General features: G+C 40.3%; 1 protein-coding gene across 1 annotated transcript in view; it reads right to left on the bottom strand.

The window, feature by feature from the left end:
* The window catches only part of GOLPH3 (golgi phosphoprotein 3), a 31,583-nt gene extending 12,958 nt beyond the window's left edge, over positions 1-18,625 (bottom strand). The window contains exon 1 of the mRNA XM_085212931.1: positions 18,076-18,625. Within this exon, the coding sequence (XP_085069057.1) occupies positions 18,076-18,288 (213 nt within the window). The 5' untranslated portion in view covers positions 18,289-18,625. The remainder of the gene's footprint in view (positions 1-18,075) is intronic.
* Positions 18,626-21,666: the final 3,041 nt, after the last annotated feature.

Raw genomic sequence — 21,666 nt, forward strand, 5'->3', positions numbered from 1 at the left:
CTTACAGTATTTGCAAATGACATCTGCCAGAGACACCAGACAGACATACCAGAAGTCCACTACAGCATATACAAACTATTCCCCAGCTAACGCATGCACTAACTACAGATTTCTAAGAACATAATACTTGTTCCCACTTCGCATTTAGATGTTTTCAAGAACTGTATTATATAAATGAATAATAGTTGTAAAAATTCCACAGGAACTCCGAATTTCTAGGAAATGTCAGATCTTCACTTGAAAGGCCATAAGTATAAGGCTGCAAAGGCATTTTGGAAGTTATTTTGCCAGGTTTTTTTTTTTTTTTTTTTTTTACTCAAAACTGATCTTTGTGAGAATCAGCTATTACCATATATCAGCCATTCCACTAACTTTTTGGTTGGCATCACACCAGTTCTGTCTTAAAAGAAAAACACATAAGGTAAGGTGCAGTACTTGTTTTATGAAATAAAATGATGACTCCTACATTCAATTTTGAATCAATTATGCCCTTTGAGTAAGAAATTTCTGAAATCAGACAAGATATATACATACTAAAAATCAAGTGGACAAACAGCTGTGACTTGATAAATGAGTATTTCTTTATACTCACTAAGTATTATACTATTATGTGAACAGTTTAAACTCTGGAAATTATTCCCTTGTTTAGTAAGAAAAGACAAATTTATTTCTAAATTATTTGTCAAGGAGATGACAGCAATTACTCAGTATTAAATCCTTTGTTTCAGCAATTATCCAGCGTGTATGACCACAGGCCTGGGATGTGGATAAATGAATAATCCTAGGATAATTCAGGTCAGAAGGGACCTCACAAAGTCTCTATTCCAATTTTCAGCTCAAAGCAGGTTCAGCTATGAAGTCAGTCCAAATTATACAGGGTTTTATTCAAGCAGGTCTTGAAAACTCTGCAAGAATGGAGACTGCAAAACCATCTGATGATTTAATGAAGCAATCCTAAAAAGCAGTTCAAAAGGATTATCATCTTCAAAAAGGGAACTGCTTAGTCTAGTGAGTTTCATGACATTAAAGTCACAAGAAGGTACACTGCCTCAACTTTTTTTCTCAGGCTCAAAGTTTGCAGGGTATCCACAAGTAAAGGAACGTCTCATTAGACAGAGATTATGTCAGCACAGTAAGGAACAAGGTATTTTATAACAGCCAGTGACATCCTAAACATTTTACAATCCATTAAATAGGTCTCTCTAGATAGTTCAAGCGGATGGACTGACCAACCGTGCTCAGTATTACTGCAAAGATGTCAGTCAACTGAAGGAAACTTCAGAGAAAGTAAGGTTAGCACACAACAGTCTCACTAAATCATCCTTTAAATTAATTCAAGGTTTCTGGTGTAGCTGAAACAAAGTAAAAGCAGATATTTATCTTCCAAATCACCTAGCTCAAATGATATATGTAGACAAAGTAAAGAAAAGAAAAACAATAATGCTCAGCATTATAGTACTACCTATTAAAGAGGTCACAGGTGAACAGCAAAGAAAAGAAGAATGAAAAGGGCAGAGAGGAAGAACAGCTTTGTAGAATTGCACAAGCAGCAATTACTTCTCCTTTTTCCAGACAAGAAATAGAGGGTGGCAAATGAAACTTTTTTTAACCTGTCAAAGGCCAATTCCTTGTCTACAAAAGAATTAGACTGTTTTCATGGGAAGATGGAAGTTATTAGAAGAAAACTTCTAAATGGATTCTGTAAGCAGTACACAATGTGGGAAATTACCACAGAAGTGGTACCACAAAGCATGGGCTGGAAGTATTTCTGTGCATGTCAGTCCCTGGCCACTTCTGATTAAAGAGTACTGAAGACAGTAAGGATTCAGTTTGACATTTTAACACTGTTTTATGTTATGTTCCAGATACCTAGCAGTCTCAAAATACTTAAAGAACAAAGATCACTATTGACAGGCACAAGTCATTTCACTATTTGATGTTCTCAAACAGCATCAATATTCCCAGCAATGCAACACCAAATATTTTTCTCTCTTCTTACAAGCCTTAGCTAATTTTATAAACATCCTAACTGATTGAAGTACTTATTTCACATTAAGTAGTTCAGTGGTAGGCAATGGTGGTGGGAAAGACTTAGAATGTAGTGAATTGTTTTTATCTGACAGCAATCACATCAGAGTAGCACAAAGCTATGAATAGCTCACAAGACAATTTTAAATCTACACTGATTCAATGATCCTTAGATTGCTTACAACCGTCACGTTTATTTACAGAAACACAGCAGAAAAGTGGTTTTCTTTTGAGCTGACCTAGAAATTCCAATATTAAAAATAGTTTTGCTGAACAAGCATAAAGGGAAATAAATAAAGTTTATAGTAGAAACTTGCAATTGTATTAACTTTGAAAGCTCAAGCTTTCTACTAAAGTACAGCAAAGCACAAAGCTAAGACTAACATCCTCCTTCTATTTAAAAAAAATAGGTTATCCAAAATCCATGCTCATTAAAACATTTATCTCCCATCACACGGTGAAGTACCTATTCACTTTGTTCTCCTACCCACTTCCCAGCTGTCAGAGGTCTTCTGTCTAGTAAGCACTAACCACCACAGCTTCTACTTACTGAACAGCATCCACATCCTGACCATGGCTCTGAGACCATTGTGTTACACCCTACTGCCTTATCCTCCACTCCCTGCCTTTACTTTGACTCTTCAGCTGTATGCCTACACCATCTGCTCACAACATCCTTTCTCCTAAAGCAGCTTGCTTCCCTGCTACATGCTCCTGTGACAATAAAATATTAAGTTCTCACATCTGCAATTAACAGAGACTGAGTTTCTATGGTCCTCGTGGATTTCACTATAACTATTCAGGCATATGTGGCAGACAAGATAGCAGACAACATATTTACACTGTTTATGTTGAGTAGTCATCTTATTTTTGTTTCCACTTTAAAAGGGGGAAAAGCCACATGATTATACTGGCACACATTCAAGCAACCCTTACCAATAAAGTAATCAAAAAGGCTGAGCAATGCTGAACTAAGCAAAACTCCTGCAGCTTCCTCCTACGTGCAGTAGGAATCCAAAAGCTGGGGTATGTAAACAAAAGTGTGCAAACATATACAGGAAGCCACGTCCTACAAATGCTGGCATGCAGAGTGTAACGGGAGTCTGGGTTGATGCACATGCCCCATGGAAAGGAAGTGACCCTGACTGGAAAGGTCCTACCAGTGTCCCCTGACACCTTCATTTGTTTCTTAATGTCTTTACCCTACTTACCTCCAAGACCCCTGAATTTCAAACTTCACAAAGCTATACTTTAAGTGGAATGGGGCCCTGGGACTTGTGAAGAAAGATCTTAAGATTGTTAGAAATTATGAGAAATCCTGCACAAACGAACAACTGTCATTCAGGAGCTCCAACATTGCCCTGGCTACGAAAAGCCCTGTAGCATCTGCTTATGCTATTAAAAAAAAAAAATCAAAGCAAGAAAAGTAAACTGTAGAGAGAATACGTGCATTGCACTGACAACACCATAGGATTCTATGCACAGAACCTCTTTAAATATTTTATTGAATCGCTCAGTACAATTACAGAAAGAGAGCTATTGCAGAAGTATCCGAATACATTCCTACAGAGAACAATAATTTTCAGTTTTCAAAAACATTCAGTATAGATCTCTGCACATTTTAAATCCAGAAGTTACTCAAATTCCATAATTCGAACATATTAAAAAAGAACTTCAATCAACTGATAACACTTTCTCCATCTCAGACCCTCAAAGCTACTGCAGCAATGACCATTACAGTTGACCAAGTACATAAGCAATGAGAATGAGGAGACTAACACAACCAGAACTGACTGCATATGGCAACTATTACTGTCAAATGCTTTAGTGATTTATACACAATTGATGTTACTTTAAAAAATCTGAACACAAATCCAGAAATATTTCCCTTCAGTATTAAATAGTCAGTGAGCAGTCATATATCCACCTGTCTCATTGGTTTATTCAGTTTCAAAAAATTGTGAGGCTTGTTCTATTAAAAAAGTTCAGTATTCTGTCTCAAGCACAAATTAAAGCCAGCTAGTAGCAAAGCAAAGAAATACAACAGAATAGCAGATGCTGTTTTACATTTGTAGACATCATCTCAAAATACTGACTGAGAAATTTTCTAACATTGCAGAGTGAAAGTTCAAAAATACTTTCTATTAAAAATGAGGACAAAAGACTTGAGTGGGACCATGTAACATTCTGCTTCAGAAAACTGTTTCACCCTTAAGAGTCACTAAAAAACCTCTTCCCATTATAAAAAGACATCCTCTTTCCAGTTCTTATTATCTCATAATAGGAAACCGGAAGTTCTACTATACTCTGCATGGATCAGAAAACGGCAGAGATCTTTGAAAAAATCACAGATTCATAAGAAAAGAGGAGAAATGGCTGCAGAGCTCCAACTCTGATGCTTTCAAGATACACTCGTGGTAACATAAACCACGCTTAACATAGTTGGTAAAGGCCATCTGTTTATAGAACCATCCACAGCACATGGTAGATTGTGGCTTTGAGTGCATTTCCTTACCTAATGCAGCAAGTCTCAAGCTATTACAGATTACTTTACAGACCACAGAGCCATAGCAAATGAATGTGAGCTTTCTAGGTCTTAATTAAAAAACATCATAAAGCTATGTAGTAATCCATGAAGGTTACTGAGAGTTAATATGACCCACTTGCTAAAAAAAATAAAATTAATTTATTAAGAGAATAAGCCCTTCAGGCTCATCTTCAACTCCGTAGACTCAATAACATTCAGTATTAGAGGTCAGTGCTAGGCTGAAGACTCAACTCTGACTCAGACTCAATTTACATTTATGAAGAGCCACAACAGCAGAGCTTCTGAGGGGAGTCAACTCTTTACAACAGTAGATAACAGCAGGACGAAGGCAAATGGTTTTAAGTTGAAGGACGGAAGATTTAGGTTGGATGTCATGGAAAGTTCTTTGCAGAGAGAGTGGTGAGGTGCTGGAACAGGCTGCCCAGAGAGGATGTGGATACCCTGTCCCTGGAGGTGTTCAAGGCCAGGTTGGATGGGGCCCTGGGCAGCTTAGTCTGGTATTAAGCGTGGAGGTTGGTGGCCCTGTATGTGGCGGGGGGGTTGGAACATGATGAACCATGAGGTCCCTTCCAACCCAAGCCATTCTATGATAGCACACAAAGTAATGTTACCCAATCTAAATTTCTCTCCTTAAAAGCCTTTTCATTTTATATTCAAACCTCACGGAATTCCCTCACCTAACACCCTCTGTTTAAAAGGGGAACAAAAGATCTACTATAACAAAACTGAAATGAAACAAATAAAGGGGAGCACTCTAAACAAGAAACATCAGTAGAGCTACCTAAAATCATACATGCCCGTACTCAGGAAATTCCAAATTCTTCTTTTACGAAATACATAAACAAAAAAACTTCAAAAATGCAGTAAGGAATGCAATTTTTGAAGCTTCATGTAAAGACACCTGAAACACAATGTAGTAACCCTTTTCATCCATAACAGTTCTACAAGTAGAGAAGTTGGCCAAGCTGGTAAGTAACAGAAAGTTAAGATAAATAACAATCACAGCTCCTGAGGGGTTCAAAGTCCTAAATACAAAACAACAAACTGGATTATCTACCACAAAGACACAAAAGCCAAAAAATCAGGGTTTCTCAAATAGGAGGCATAATCAAAGAAAGCTTTCACGTTAGCACACAGTAAATTCTCTATTTACAGGTAGTCTTTTTTCCATTAAAAGGGGATCTCAGAGGAAAATTTTCAACCATTTTCTTATTAAAGATAGCTACTAGTCTTGAACTTTTCAGGAGTTTTCCCTTACTTTTATTACTTCAGCACAACTGGCATTCAAATACTGTATGAATGGCAGCCACATAAAGCCTCTAAAACATAAAACTATGATGTTTATATAGGAACAGATATCTAGTTTTCCCCACGCAGTAGTTTCTTCATTGCCTTCTATTCTTCCTGATAGTGGTAGACTATTTTTATGTTAAGTTCTCAGAAATCACAGATGACAAACATACTGAAAAACATTCCAGGCCTTACAGCACTGTGGGGCATTACTGAGATCAATTATACGAGGTCTCCTCAATCAGTTTCACTAAATTAACACACCAGCATAATAAAGACACAATGCTGGAAATGTCATGGTCTGTTTGTGAACCACAGTTCTGGAAACACAAGAAATACAGGTGGCTCGTTTCTCCTTCAAAGATGAGGAAAAGGAAAAACAGTTGCCAGCAGGTGATAATTTGAGATGGACCAGATAAATCAGACATGGAACTTGGAAGAACTCGGTCAGTTTGGTTTATTTGTAGGCCACGGCAAAACAGTATGATATAAATTAGAAGCTGCACTGCACAATTAAGAAATGGCATTTACACAGCATGATGCATAATGAAGCAAGAAAACTCAAATGATCACTGAGTAGCCATCCCAGTAATGAGAGACTCACTCAGTACTTACGTACTAAGAAGTTCTTAACACAGCAGCAATAAACGCCAGGGAGGAAAAAAGAAAAGTAGGAAAAGAAACAGTAGTCAAAACAATACCCCAGTGCACAACCACTTTGCCAGCATAAGAATCACTTTGAAACCACTACTTTCCATACATCGTTTCAATTGCACTTCCTTCAGGAGTCTCATTTCAATTACGGTGACTTTTAAAATCACAGCACTTCACCTCAACCTTACACAAAATTCCTTGAACCTGAGAAGGTAATTCCTCCTTTGTGTCTTCCTGTATAGCCATTTGAGAGCCACGCCAAAATAGGCAGTCCAACAGAACCTGAACTGCTGCTGATAAACAGTATCTGCTTTTGCAGGGGTAACTGCATACACTGTCCAGGCGCACTGCAATGGGTTAAAACTTTTTCTGTCACTGTTTCCACATCAAGAATGGCTGCTGCCTTTCCCTTGCATCCTCTGCAGCATGAATTCTAAAGTTGCTACAACAGATTTTATTTTCTGTTTCACAACTATGACGTTTAATGGAGTACACCTTTTTTAAGTATTTTGTTTTTAATGAAGATTACTAGTAAATTAAGGAGCATAGGGCTATCATAACTCTCACAAAGAGGAGAACCACCTTAATATACTGTTTTATGTAAGCCCTCTGCAATTATTACTAGTATTTTGAATGCTTAAAAGCAGCTAGAATTATCTCAAAACTGCAACATTTCCTTAAAGCTGTTCTCATATTCAAAGAGGTAAAATACAAACTATAAGCAGTATGTATACAAAAAGGGTAAGGCAAGTATCTGGTTTATTATAAACTGTTTTTTAACATAAAATTTCACTCCTTTATGTTGACCTAAAATGTTCATTTTATGAATTCCTAATGCATCTACCATCAATATTCTTCTACAGACACACTACATCTCCTCAAGTTTTTCCATCACATCTTGCACCTAAATGGAGATCCCAGCAGAAAAGGGCAGAAGAGGACAAAGAACAGAATGGGAACCACGAATTCAGAATCTTCACATAACACTGCTGAAAGTAAAATTGCTGCTTAGGAAATACTGCCTGGTATTGTTGCAGGTAAGTAAAGCTATGCACCGTGACACTGCAACTTCAAAAAATCTCATGCAGATCGAAGTCAATAACCGAGCTGCTGTAAAGAGGCTTCTTAGATAAGGAACACCCTTGAAAGACAGTGATTCATTTAGGAATACTATCATTCTACAAAGAAGAACAAATACAATTGCTGAATTTTCGGTGCAAGTCAGGAAGATTGATGCAATGTAAGCTTGATTCAACACTGAGCATACTCATCACAATATCTGTCCAACAAAACCAGTACCTGACTTTTCCAGCCAATTCTAAAAACTTCAACAGCATTATTTTTTAGAGCAGGAAATGCTTATATCAGAATAACAAAGTCTTCTAAAAAAAATTACCTATGTTTATTCTTGCAGAAAATTGTTGCAAGAAGCTTCTTGTCATAAAAATAAGCAAACAAGTTTGGTAAGAAATGAACACAAAGTACAAAAAAAACAAAATTTCCTAAGTTCTCAGTGACCCAAATAGGATAAACTGGTCACTACTTCAAGAAATAACTGCATGTTCATTCTGATAATTTGAATCCCACAGATCAACACTTCCAAAAACATGGTCTGCATAACGCGGCTGGGCAGCATAACCTTAGGTAATACTACGTTAGTAAGAATTGTTGGGAATCAGACATATCATATAGAAATAGCAGAAAAGCGGCCACAAAAGTTATGAAAACTTAAACTACCAGAAGCACTGCAAAAATGCTACTCGTGTCTTTGACTTGTACATGAACTGAAATGATGTAACACTGTTTGCTTTGTTGGCTTCTTATATAGGTTTCTTTATTTTTTTCCAAAATTAATTATTGTGTAAAATTATATACTTAACAAATCTGCTAATTCCATTTTAGTGTCTAAACAATTATTTCAAATACCACTTCTGTGTATTTACTACAGACTTCTATAATAAAATAACTTAATTCTTCACAACCAGGAAAACTGGAAATTTAGCTTTATCAGTTAATAATCTTCAAAGTGGCAATAGCTCACTGCAAGTAGAAGAGACTTAACAGGAATATAATGGCAATTCTATGCTAGTTCTGCTCAACTCCTCTCCTGCACAGCCAGCATGAATTTCCTTTCAATTAGGTGCTTAAGTGGACCTCTGTAAAGCCCTCAAGCCAGCTCTTCAAGTAACCTCAGAGAGACTGTAAACACGCAAAGCACTTTAATTCCAGAGAGAACCAATTAAAAGTCTTTTTACCAGCATATCTAACCATATTCATAAGGAGTTGGGGGAAAATGCAAACCATAGACAACTATGATGGGACAAAGGAAAAGCTTAATTGTAACAAAACTTGAAGACAGGCTGGAATGTGTAAAATTGTTTGAATTGTCACAGTAACACTGGGCTAACCTCATTACAGGTATGTTTCATTACACACAATAATTCATTTTCACCTTCAAATACATTCACGAAAAAATACATTATATCCAAGGCAGATTCCAAGGCAGTACTGTAGTTTAATGTTCCTGTAGATGAGCTTAAAAGTACAGAAGCTGCAGCTAACAGTGGAAGTCTTAAACAAGAAAAGCAGATGTGGTCAAATTCTGTACGTCCTTTAATGACTCAGGGATTCTCTCTTACTTTCCAAAAACATTCAAAGTTCATATACTAACCCCTACATACAAAAGCTATAGATTTTTTATTTTTATATTTTTACCTCTAAGAAAATCCGTATCTAAGAAATCCAATCTAAGAAATTCCAAAACACTACAGTTGTGCAGGATGCCAAATGGGTTAAAACACAACATCGAGTTCAGCTTCTATGGCAGTATTTTCTGCCAAGACCCAAATCAATTTCCTCTGCAAGGGAACTGCATGGTCTCAGCCCAACCTATTCATGTTTAGCTGAAAACAAAACATTCAGGGTTAGAGTCTTGCTTAAGAATTCTTCAATAATTATTTCCTTTGTTTCCACTCATTGTTTATCCTTCTCTTCCCTGTATTATGGACCTAAAAGACAAGCAAATAGCAAAAACCTGTTATGGTAAAAACGCTCGAAGTTGTTTCATTGTGTTTAGATTCTAAGACAATAAGTTTCCCTGAAGCGCAAAAAACTGATTTTTAGTTTTGGCAGCAATAACGTCTGGCAGATTTCAATTTTAACTTCTTCCCTAACCAACTTCTTTTAAAGAAAGGCACAACCCAGCTTCACCTAATGGGAATGCATTCAGAGAGGTAATTTTGAGTACACTACAAATCTGGTGAAGAAAACAGGGAGTCTCATTTTTCAAGAAGCTCATAAATTGGTACAAAATAATTTTAGATTCAGCAAAAGGAACCATTCTATCTATCTACGTAATTGGAAAGAATGAGAATGCTAGAGAGACATCCACCCATCATCAGTCATACCTCAAAAACAGTAACATGGAAAAAAAGAATTTGAGAATATTCACAATATTAAGACAAACTTCTCTAGAAGAATATTCTGTATTTTCTGATGTGTCAAAGGAAAAACATTTCAGCTCTGTATCTGGATATTTAATTTGCAATTATAAAAAATGATTCCTCTTTATTGTCTCTAAGAAACTGTGCCAACCTACACCTAACCAACTCTTCACAGCAATTCTTTCCTTTCAGGCAATCCATTGCTTTCTCAGCACTGCAGAGGTTTAAGACAGAAAAGCAAACTTGAATGCCGAACTGCATACTGTTCAAATACTACAATTTGAAAAACATAATGCCAGACTGCAGTCCCTTTTCAACTTCAGTGACATTTAAATCATTAGCCATTTTACTGGAATATAAATTGTAGTCTAGTTATAAACACGAGATAAGGTTGTGAAGAAAGTCTCTGAAGCATTCTGACAGCCAAACACTAGAAATACTTCAGAAAAGCATGTAGGCATATTCTAGAAAGTGTAATTTTGTTGACAAGAAACTTGTCAGGTATTTGACTAACTTGAAATTGCATTTAAGAATAACAAATAGCAATTGCTGTTGACTACTGAAAGCATTAAAGCCAAATGCTACCACCCAGCTTTGTAAGCATGTGTACAGACACACTTACTCAGATATCTCCTCACCAAAGGGAACATCTAAAAGACAGCTTTGCTGAAGAGGAAGCAGCTTACCCACGCAGTGCTGAACCCTTAACAAAACACACAGAATCCTCACTTTTGGCATGATTAGGTGCATGCACATGCAGACAGCTACTTCAATTAATGTGCAGTTCATGCAACACTGCCTTCCAGTAGAGTCCAACTTCTGTTCTCCATACGCTGTGCAAAATTTGCAATAAGCGTGTTCCATAACTTGCAATTTCTACTTAATTTCTACACTACCAGCTATTGTCACTGAGCATACAATCTGGCCCCAGCTTGAAAGAAATGTTTAATCAGAACTGGTGCTCAAATCATCCAGACCAGATATTTCACTCAAAAGGAATCTTCCCACAGCAATAAGCAAACATGGCAGGAACAGAAATAAAGAGATCACATCCTGCCTAAGATGCAAATTTAACAAGCAGAAGCTCACGGCACAGCATTTGCACACACTGAGGGGCTCTGGTGCTGGGCTGACCCTGGCGGGCAGCTGAGCCCCACAACAGATTGCTCTCTCCCCTTAAGCACGATAGGGTGAGAAAGAAAAAAAAAACAAAAACCAGCCCACAGAGCAGTCAAAATCCTGTGGGCTGAAATACATTTAATAAGAAAAGTAAAGAAGAAAGAAAAAAAGAAAAAAGTGATGCAAAGGCAATGGCTCACCACCTCCCATGTGGAAGACTGAGAACCACCCAGTCCCTGAGCAATGACCGCCACCCCCTCCTTTTTTTGCTAAGCATGAGGCCATATGGCACATAATACCCGCGAGCCGGCTATCCTGGCAGAGTCCCCCACAGCTGCGGATGAGGCCTTCCCATTGCGCCCCAGGGACAAACAGGGAAGGCCTTGATGCTGCCGGGCAGCCTTCACCAACAGCTCCAACAGGATCCTTTATCAGCGCAGTTTAGGTCACGAATGGAGAACTGCATACCAAACCAGCTGCTGCAGGGAAAATTAACTCCACCTCAGCCAGACACGGCACGCTCCTGGTCACAGAAAGAGAAGAGCTGAAATCCTGTAAGTCCTTCTAATGCAGAGAAAGTGGGTCTAATGCTGGCTAAGTAATAGGGGGATGCTTAACTGATATGGATTGACTAGACAACAAAACAATTAAAACTCTCTCCTCTTGACTTACCAATATACTGGTATCAGCTCCTAAACACAGCCGCCATCCTTCTCTTCTACCTCCTCCACCCTCCTCCCCATAGTTGTGACAACTGAAGTACAAAGTAAAGCACTAGGTTAACACAAGCAGAGGAACAGCAGAGTAATTCACTTTGAAGGAGGTGAGCCATCCTTATTTACCATTGTGAAGACAATGAAGATGAATTTCCAGAGCAACGTCTTAGATGTTTTAAAAAAATGTGTACAAAATGAGATTGTCTGACCTCCCCTAGATCCCTTCAGCTTGTTTTCAGAACAGCCTTTGTTTCACTTACCCAGGTGCAAAACGTTTGCGAGAAACGGACCATCTCCTAAGAATGCCACGTCACAACATTCTCACTATGAGATAAGAAAAAATCCACCCGTTGCCCTGGTCTTGCACTAAAAGGAATAAGTTATTCCATTTAGTGTTTAAGATGTACCAACTGTAAAGTCTTGTACACAGTCTGCAGATGCTGCTAAAGCAGAAAGCACATTTAAATAACTTATAGGCAAAGCAGTTGTAGTTGGTGCTTCAGAGAGAGCCCTGGCACCCCTCCTGGCATATACCTCAATCCAACCAGAAAGTACTCTACTTGCCTCCTCTAGTAAGGTATGCAAAAAATGTGCTGAAACTCAATACGTAAGGAATGATTCTCTCCTAGTCGAGACTGTCAGATGGGGAAGAAACAAGCATCTACAGAAGTAGAAACTGGAAAGACCGTTTGCTAAACAGAAAATCCATGGCACAACACTTGCCTGCACACAAAAGACTGCAAGCCTGTCAGGTAACGGCTGGCTATAATGACATGATGCTATCCAAAAAGACTGTAAAAGGAGATTATTAGAAAATGTATAGCAATAAGCAGCTTACACATGGGAAGAAAACTAGCAACAGAAAGATATACAAAAAGCCCAACAGACTTCCTGGTGTGATGAACAGCACCCTGCAACATCCACAAACAGCAATAGGTTCTGCAGACCTATTGGAAAGGTTTAACGCCTTTCCAATTACAAAGATCTAGCTCACAAAGATACCATTTATCATCTTAATGGTTCACCACAAACAAAATGAAACAAAAGGGCTGAAACACTGTTGTTAAATATAAATTAAGAGGTGGAGCCAACCCATAGTTCTGCACTGAGACTAACAGTCTTCCTCATACCATAACACGCCTATCTGCTCCCACACACCCAGCTTTACAGGCAGTATCTTTTAGAGGAAGAGAACAGTTTTGTCCTATTTCATGTTTTCATGATTTTTTTAATGTCAGAAATATGCATGTTAAGTCTTTCTGCAGTAATATTTCATCAATACTTCATTCTGAAACTAAAGAAAATATATTACTGAAATTGACATTTTACAAGCAGGTTAGCTATCGAAAAACAAGTACTCAGCAGCAGTACACAGTAAGACAACTGACATTTTTACCTACTTTACTAAAAGCTCGGTAATGCTCAGTGCAAATGTGCCCAAAGGAAACTGGCCTGTATTGTTACTGGGAACTAGCTTCCCCTTCCCCAGCTAAGGCAACGTAAGTGAACGTGTGCTGCAGTCACTTGCTCTGAGAAGAAAATTAATAGCTGACATACTGCCTGCAATTCTTAGGCTGTCAATTTAGCCTTGCAAAGAAGGCCCATTACATGCAGCTTGATTGAGATAAATGCATCAGTGCCTCAACTACTTTACTGTCAAAAAAAGAAAAAAACAACCCCAAAACGCTGGAAATACATATTTTTTTTTTTTTTAAATACAAAACCTTGCTTTTCTGTTCCACAATTACTTACTCCACGACAAACCAGCAGTATTTTCTAAGGTACACACCATGAAAAAATCTGACAGAAAAACAGCTTGCTGGAAAAGAAGAGTTACAGCTTTCCTTTTTAACAGCACTAAAAAACTGTGATGTATCACTAGAAAGGCTCCGAATGAGTTTTTGTCTGGTTTTCCCACACTAGACAGGTTGAGATGAAAGGAAGAATTATGCTAACTTGAAGTTATTCATGAATAAATAATACAGATCACAGATTAGCCACGCTAGAGGAGCAGGGATAACACACTGGCTGCATCCAAACTTTGAAAAATAAACACCTTTTCAACACAAAGTTGACTTACAGACATAACACTGTTTCCAGATCCTCCAAAGACTTGGAGGATTTACTGACAAGCACAGTAAAGGGGCACTTCACTGCATCTCAGAATTCATGTATTCCTTGTCTTGCACCTCTCATCTTCTGCCAGCTCAGACCTTATGTTGGGAGGTGAAAAAGAAGGGCAGAAAGGTGGATGTCTATGAAAGGAATGACTTCATCACAGATATTACACCCTCTTGTTATACCATGGATATGGTTTTCTTTTAAGCAGAAGAACATAACAACAAAACTTTTCAAAACTAGATAATTTGTAGGCAAAGAAAAAAATAGAACCCCACAACCTTCTGCATCACAAAGCCAAAGTTTAAGACTGGATAAAACACCACTCAATTTCAAAAGCTGTAATTTTTTTTTTTCCACTTTTCAAGAAAATCTCTTTAGGATTAGCAGGAATTTCACACAAAAAAATCTGAGCAGTTAGATTTATTAAAGGATAAACAACATTATAGCACTAACCTGATCAGCATCAAACACACACCTGAAACAGGCAAACTAACTCCCTAATAATTTATTTCAACAGAATGAATATTTAATATAGAACCTTCATGTTATTTTGACAAAAAGCTACACTGTAACTCTACTGTAACACTGAAACTTCATCAATAAATGAGGCTTCCAAAGGCCCAGCAGAGCAAAGATTCCAAAGAATTTCTGCACCTAATTAAGTGACCGAATATTGCTTCACTCTCACAAATAACATTTTAGGCTTCACCAAAGGAACAAATAATAGAGCCAGAATTATTCACTGTTGGCGCAAGTGGTAGTATGATTTCAGCATACTTCACGAGTTTCCTTTCAGCAAACAACAGACTAGTTACAGATCAAATACGAGTTTTACCTTATTAGCATTATTATCTAAACTATAAACCCCTAGAGCGGCTTTGATTCGTCTAACTGACATAGGGTACATGTAACAGCAGTAAGCACTGCTGTATTTCAACAGATTGCCAACCACTATCAAGAGAGATCTCGAAAAAGGTAAAAAGGAAGACAAAACAAAACCTACATATAGGAAAAACGACTTAAAATGGAGGGATGGCTACAGAGCACTCTGTAGCCTTCCAGTTTCCTATGGGACAGAGCTGGACAGTATCTGGAAGAGCCACTGCTGAAGAGCCAATTGGCCTGCACTAGCCCTTTAGCTGTCATTTACAAATAAGCAGTTAGTGTTTACCACTCCATTCTTTCGGCAGTGACAACCTCAGATGCTTCAGAAGTTCCATGTAACAATCTCCCTTTCACCGCAGCTTTGACCTATCCTACCACAATACTATTTTTAACTTAATACACTAAAGAATTTTAATTCAGTACTTTTTATTCCTGTAACAACAAGCTACTGCTCTGCTCTAGATGGATGAACAAGACTCCCCTTTGCAGCCTCATTTCCAGAGGGATTCCGGGTATTTCTTGAAGGTATTTCTTGAAGTTCCCTCTGGAACTGCAGTAATGCATTCTGTTCCACTGAATTATCTGTTCCTCCAAGGACACTGCATTTGATACCTTCTGCGAGCATGTGCGTATATCAGCACACACCCCTTGCAACCTGTCTCGACCTTGGAATACAGAACTAGTTATGCATACACAGAAGACACAAACAGAAAAGTAACCATCAGTGGGAAAAAAAAAAAAAAGACCAGCCCATGTACATAAGTCACATTTTAATAAGATCAAACTTACAAAAAAAGAAAAAAATTAAAAAGACAATGCCTAGGAAGCATGTGCAAAAGCTGTTAATTGTGTTCAAGCATTAAGAATGTAGTGTTCTGCGTTTGTTAGGGCAGCAGGATGTGCACATGGCAGAACCAACAGAGCGGAGACAAATAGGCAACAATTCAAGTTCTGCTATGGCTGCTGAAGGCCTTGTGCTGCCACGAAAGCAGGATTCTCACAAATACCTAGCCATCTCCTAGAAACACTGAACGCACCTGTCCATCACTGTCTGAATCTTTCTGTAAAACTCTCTGAAGAGCAAAGGCTCTCCTACACAAAGAAATTATAAACAGCGTCCACTGGCATGTAAGGCATTTCTGATGAAATTTACACGTTATGCCATAATTCACTACTATTTAATGTTTAAAAAAAATTAACCCCCAAACTGTCAAATCTAAGTTATCAATGCAGTTAGTGGCGACTTTTATGAAGTAACGTTTTTAAGTAAGTTTTTAGGGAAACGCATTCTTATGCAACTACAGTCTTGTAACTTTTATTCTATTCCAACACAATGAAGTAATTTAGTATACAGTTAAACAAGGACATTGTCAACTGCAGATTTACTGGTTTTTAGTTGAGATTAAAGCTCACATACCTGCTTTTGCCTGTCCCTTATACTTTGTGCAGTTTCACAGTTGTTCTTTATAGACCTTTTATTACTTTTCTCCACTTGCTGTCATGAGAAAGCCTCAAACAAATGTCACTGGGGATCAATTCTATTGGAAGTAAAAACTTCATAAAAAAGCATTCCCAATTGTATAAAGTAAATTTGTTTTGCTCACTAGGACAACAGAAAACCCCAAATTTAAAAAACCCTGAAGATAAAGAGCTTTACTTTGTATAAGAGACAGAGGTACAAAGAGACACAGAAGTAAAACACAGGCTCTAGTGATTCATGCCAAACCAGCCTCAGAAACTGCATGCTAGTTGGTACACATAAGCCCCTCACCCTACAAATGATGTTATCATTCTCATCATTCTTCTTGTCTGACATTTCAACTGTAAAATCTCAAGGGAGTCACAAATACCCATGCCACTGTAATCAGTTCCCTTTTTCGTACAAAGAAATACTGCATTGTCTGTAGCATGCACCATCACTGCTCATGCTAAAAGTTAGATGATTTAGCAGTGTAAAGCTGCATTTTTTAGGCCCAGTATGAATTACTAACTTCTGATATACGAGGAACACTCATGCTGTATATTCTTTCTAAGCAGACAGAATGCTCCCTAGTTTGAAATCTTTACAGCCCAGCGCCCACAGATTCAGCAGATTTACCACACATCTGAGGAAAAACGGGGCTGGAAATTCACCTAGTCTAACCCATCTTCCTCACAGCAAGTCCTCCTATCCTGACTTCTCTCAGCAAGCCTAACTCTTCCTTGAAACTGTTAAGGTGAGTTGGAAGAGCAACATACATAGGCACATCTTCAGGATCAGCAGGAAGAAGCACACATCACTGTATCTGCTGACTTTACTATGATGCCATGGCAAGGTCTGTCTGGGAAAAAGGGGATTAGAAAAATGTGGCCTGAAATACATGGACTGAGAGAGAAATAAAGCATGTTACTGCAACAGATATATACACAGACAGAATCCCAACAACAAAATTACCATTATTTAGGAAAACTCCTTCCTAATCTACATCATCAACCAGTCAAGTTATTCTAGATGCAATAATACACTGTCAAGGAACACACCGCTTGGCAGTTTCCTCCTGTTATTCTCTGCTTGTGAACAGCTTCAAGATACTTCCACCCAAATCTGTCTTTCTTCTTCAGTTTACTTGCAAGAACAACAGAGAATTAAGCAGGTCACTTAATTATGCTCACACAACAGCTAGTAACTAAAATAAAGGTATATTATGCTTCACCACACAGCATATCAAACTGTTTTCCCTGACAGGGCTTTGCGCAGCGTGCGCATCTTTTGTATTGATTATCACTCCAGAATAGTAAGTTAGGACAAAGCTGACCACCACATCTATAGAAATACGCTTTGCTGTTCACAGAACCACGACAAACAAGGGTGTCACAAACTCATGAAAACACAGAGTTACATAAAAACGCTGTTTCTTCATTTTGACCCACTTAGGATTCGAGAACCGTTTTTACCACGCCTGTCTCCATCAACTTTACGGCCTTTTTCGCACGCATTAGCCTCAGAAGCGTTTTCAGAAAGGGCTGCCGAGCGTCCCGAAGGCCTGCGGGCACAAGACGTTACACAGACCAGCCTCCCACGTCCCAGCGACGGGCGAGCAGCATAGCACAGCCACCGCAAGGCTGCCCGGGCCTCACGGCAGCCGCGTCCCACCTGCAGGCACCCCAACCCTCGCCTCCAGAGCCCCCCCCACCCGCGCCCCGGCCCACCCAGCACACGGCAGATCCCCCCTCCCCCACACACGCTCCCCGTCATCGCCTTCCAGACCCCCCCCCCCCGCCCGGTCCGCACCTCGCGGTCCTTGAGGCCCAGGAGCAGCACCTCCTCCATCAGGGTGAGCCGCGTTTCCTTGGAGTCTCCCTTCTCATCGTCTCCCGGCTCTTCCCGGCGGCCTTCATCCTCCGGGCCGCCTCCGGCACCCCTCTCCTTGTCGGCAGCGGCGCTGCGGGACGCTTCGGTGCGGCGCTGCACCAGGCCGGAGCTGCGCTGCGTGAGGGACGTCATGGCTGCAGGCGGCGGGAGGGCAGAGGCCGGGCCGGGGGTTTGGGAGGTTTGGGGGTGGGGAGGAGAAGGAGGAGAGAAGAAGAAGGAGGAGGTGGAGGAGGAGGAAGAGGAGGGCTCGGCGACAACTCGGGTGCGCGGAGACGGAGTAGCGGGAGCCACTCCCGCTCGGCCCTACCCGCACCGCGGCTGCGGCCGGCCGGGGGCGGTCATGGGGAGCGGGGCCGGGCCGCGGAGGCGGAGGCAGCGGGGGCCGAGCTGGCGGAGGCGGCTTCGGGTGCAATATGGCGGCGCGGCCTGATGTCAGCGGAGGATGTGGCAGCGGCGGGAGGGGGGGCGCCGGAAAAGGCCGCGGGCGGGAGGAGCCCCGAGGGGACGGGAGAGGGCGGGGCGGTGGCGGGCGGGGCGCTGCGCTGCGATCCGCCCCGAGGAGTGCCGCCGTCAGCGGGGCGGGGAGCGGCCGGGCGGGCGGGGCGGCGGCAGAGGCGGGCGTGGCTGGAGGCCGCGGCGCAGTTTTTGCGGCCTTTCCGGCTTCGGGCTGTAACAAGTTGCGTCCAACGGGCGTTTGCGTAAATAAAAGATACCTCGGTAGCGCCACAAGATCTGTTGTGCGGCAATGCCTCCGCTGAATAGTAGAATCTCTGTTAAATCGGTCCTCTATAAGCCGCGGCTGTTTGCGCAGCGCTACGATCAGGGTGACGGGCACGCAGTCATTGCAACGAAGCAGCGCCGTCCTCCTCTCCTCCCGCATGGACGTAGTGCGCTGTTGGGGCTGTTAGGATGATGTCCATTTTGCTACGGCGCCGCAACCGCTGTTTAACTGCGTTCTTTTTTCCCCCTTATTGCATTTTAGACGTTAACCGATGGAAGGCTCCATGTTATTCACGTACTCCTGGTTATTGACGTCATTTCTTTTGTCGTTGTTTTTTGAGTCCTGTTCTGGGCAGCCACAAAGGACTCATCGTTGGTTTTTGTTTTGTTTTGTTTTTCAGTTTTGTGAAAATTGCTTTTTAAAAGCAGTTGCTGGCCATGTTGCTAATCGCCAGCTTTTCCGTTTCGTGTTAGAAAAGTGACGAAATGAGTATAACTTGTAGGTTAATAAGGGTATTAAAATTTGTTGGTCAGTTTCATGTCTGTCAGGGTGAGACATACTATGAAATCATATTTGACAGAGTCACTTTTCTGCCTTTACACGCTCAGATGTTTGCATGAATTTAATGGTGTAACTTCAAAAAAATGTATTTTTGTTATTAATTTCAATTCCAAATCCTTATCATTGAACTGAACTAATAAGCTCAGTATGAATCAAATTATAGCTGCTTATAATCAAATTTTGATCCAGTCTTTTATTATTGTTTTGGTTTGGTTTGTTTTTTTTATACCAGAGTTCTGCCAATAGACAAAACCAAAGGAGGGCAAACAAGACACATTTCAGCATCCGATTCCACTGGTGTTAAAGCCCTGAATAGTACCAAGAGCTGCTGTTTCAAAGGGGGACCACACAGCTTGTTGGATCTTCACCTGGGAGATCCCAGTGTGCCACATAACAACCTTCTTTGCAATTCGTTTATCTGTACCAGAACATATTTCAAAAATATTGATGAGTCCAATGTGTTGTGTCAGGAGCTCAGGAGGCTGTATCCCTAGCCCTTGTGTGATGTGTGCATCCCATCACATGGGTTGTCACCAGGCACATCCTTACCCTGACTCCAGAGGCACCTGGCCGCAGAGCTGAAGGGCTACATTTTTTAATTGTTCTGTTAAGAAGAAATAATGCAAAAGCAGGGGCTGTTGTCTATTAATAGGTTCTGTTTGGCTTGCAATAAATTCATAGCATATCCCTCTTTGTTCCTAAGCCAATATCTGGCAGAATTTCTCTTGACAGCTGCTGATGAGCTGAAGGTATCCTAGCCAGGTGTAGGAGACTTCAAAAGCACTTGAATTTTCTGAACTGCTGCCAGCCCCTTGGGAAGCAGAAATAAAAGGGAAAATAGCAAAGGCATGAATCTTAGACTCGCTTTGTGTTGCACTGGTTGCAGTTCCCATGATTTACTTTGCAGTGGGAGTAGGGCTTATCTCTGATATCAGCAAGAAAGGCAATTAACAAACCAAATGCAAATGTCTTGGGATAGCAGATAAAACAAAGAGTTACTTTATTTAACAAGCAGGAGGTCAACTGCTATTCATTCTTGACAAATGTGTTCTAACTTAAATGTCCCGAGCTTGACATTTAGTTAGTACTGGAAGTTCTAAGCCATGATATGCTCCAGAACTTCAGGTTTTGTGGGTAAATGTTGGTTCCACTGTTACAGCTTCATAGCAAGATACTGATTTTTCTTTTGAAGGACAATCAGATTAATAGCACGTGCACTTTTTGACATTAACATTAAGAATACAGAAGTTGTTTTCTAACAGAAACAGCAGCTAGAAGGCTGCTCACCCTATTATTGCTCCCCCATCAGTGCTTTTGCCAGTCAAGCTTGTTCACATTCCTATCCGTGTCTTCCATTCCCCTACAGTGAAGGTTTGCCTCTCCCACCCATTGCAACTGGTGTCGTGTGGAGATGCTGCTAGAATCCCTGAAAGGATCTGCTGTGACATACACAAATGGTGTTAACCTGTATCATTTCAGGAATCTGCTGATTAGGAAGCCGCACAAATTGGCACCATATCATGACTGACGGAGCTCTACACTATTACATCGTGGAAACCAGTGGCCAGGAACAAAGGGACACAGGGATTTCCTAAGGCCAAACCATCCTTAAAACCATACTGATTACAGATATGTGCTTAAGTAAATTCTTCAGTGAGCATTAATAATCAAAAGCAGTTTGAAGGAACAAAATATCTTGAGGTTGTTCTCTCCAATATTATTGCTGATCTCCGACAGCGAGATTTTGACCAGCAGTAGGAACAAAGGCACAGAGTGACAACAGAAGGAGCCAATTATTTTGACTTGCTATTGGGCAAGAGAAGTGAGCAGACCAACGTGGCATTTGAGGTGGAAAGAAACTAGAGTCAATGGTCAAAAGACTGAAAAAACCATGTTTAGAACGCAGTGGCTGCATGCTATTCTGTGGTGTTTTCTCTGTTGCAGTTTCAGCTGTACCTGTTTTACTTGCACTGTTGTCCTGGTACCAAATAAAACCGTTACTAGCCATTGCAGACCAACTGGCATTTTCTTCTTGGTTTTATCAATGAACTTCCCAACACTAGTAGCATAGCAGCAAATTTTGCTAAGTAAAAAGCTCCAACTGTTACAGTTCTTTTTGTCCATACAACAAATCCATGCTCTGACAGCAGTTGGCAGTCAGTAGTCAGATATCATTTAAACTACCACTTCACAAAGCTGAAATTTGGCAATATATCTTTTCCAATAGG

Source organism: Meleagris gallopavo, chromosome Z (genome assembly GCF_905368555.1).
Source record: "Meleagris gallopavo chromosome Z, MGAL_WU_HG_1.1, whole genome shotgun sequence".
In the NCBI taxonomy this organism is placed as follows: domain Eukaryota; kingdom Metazoa; phylum Chordata; class Aves; order Galliformes; family Phasianidae; genus Meleagris; species Meleagris gallopavo.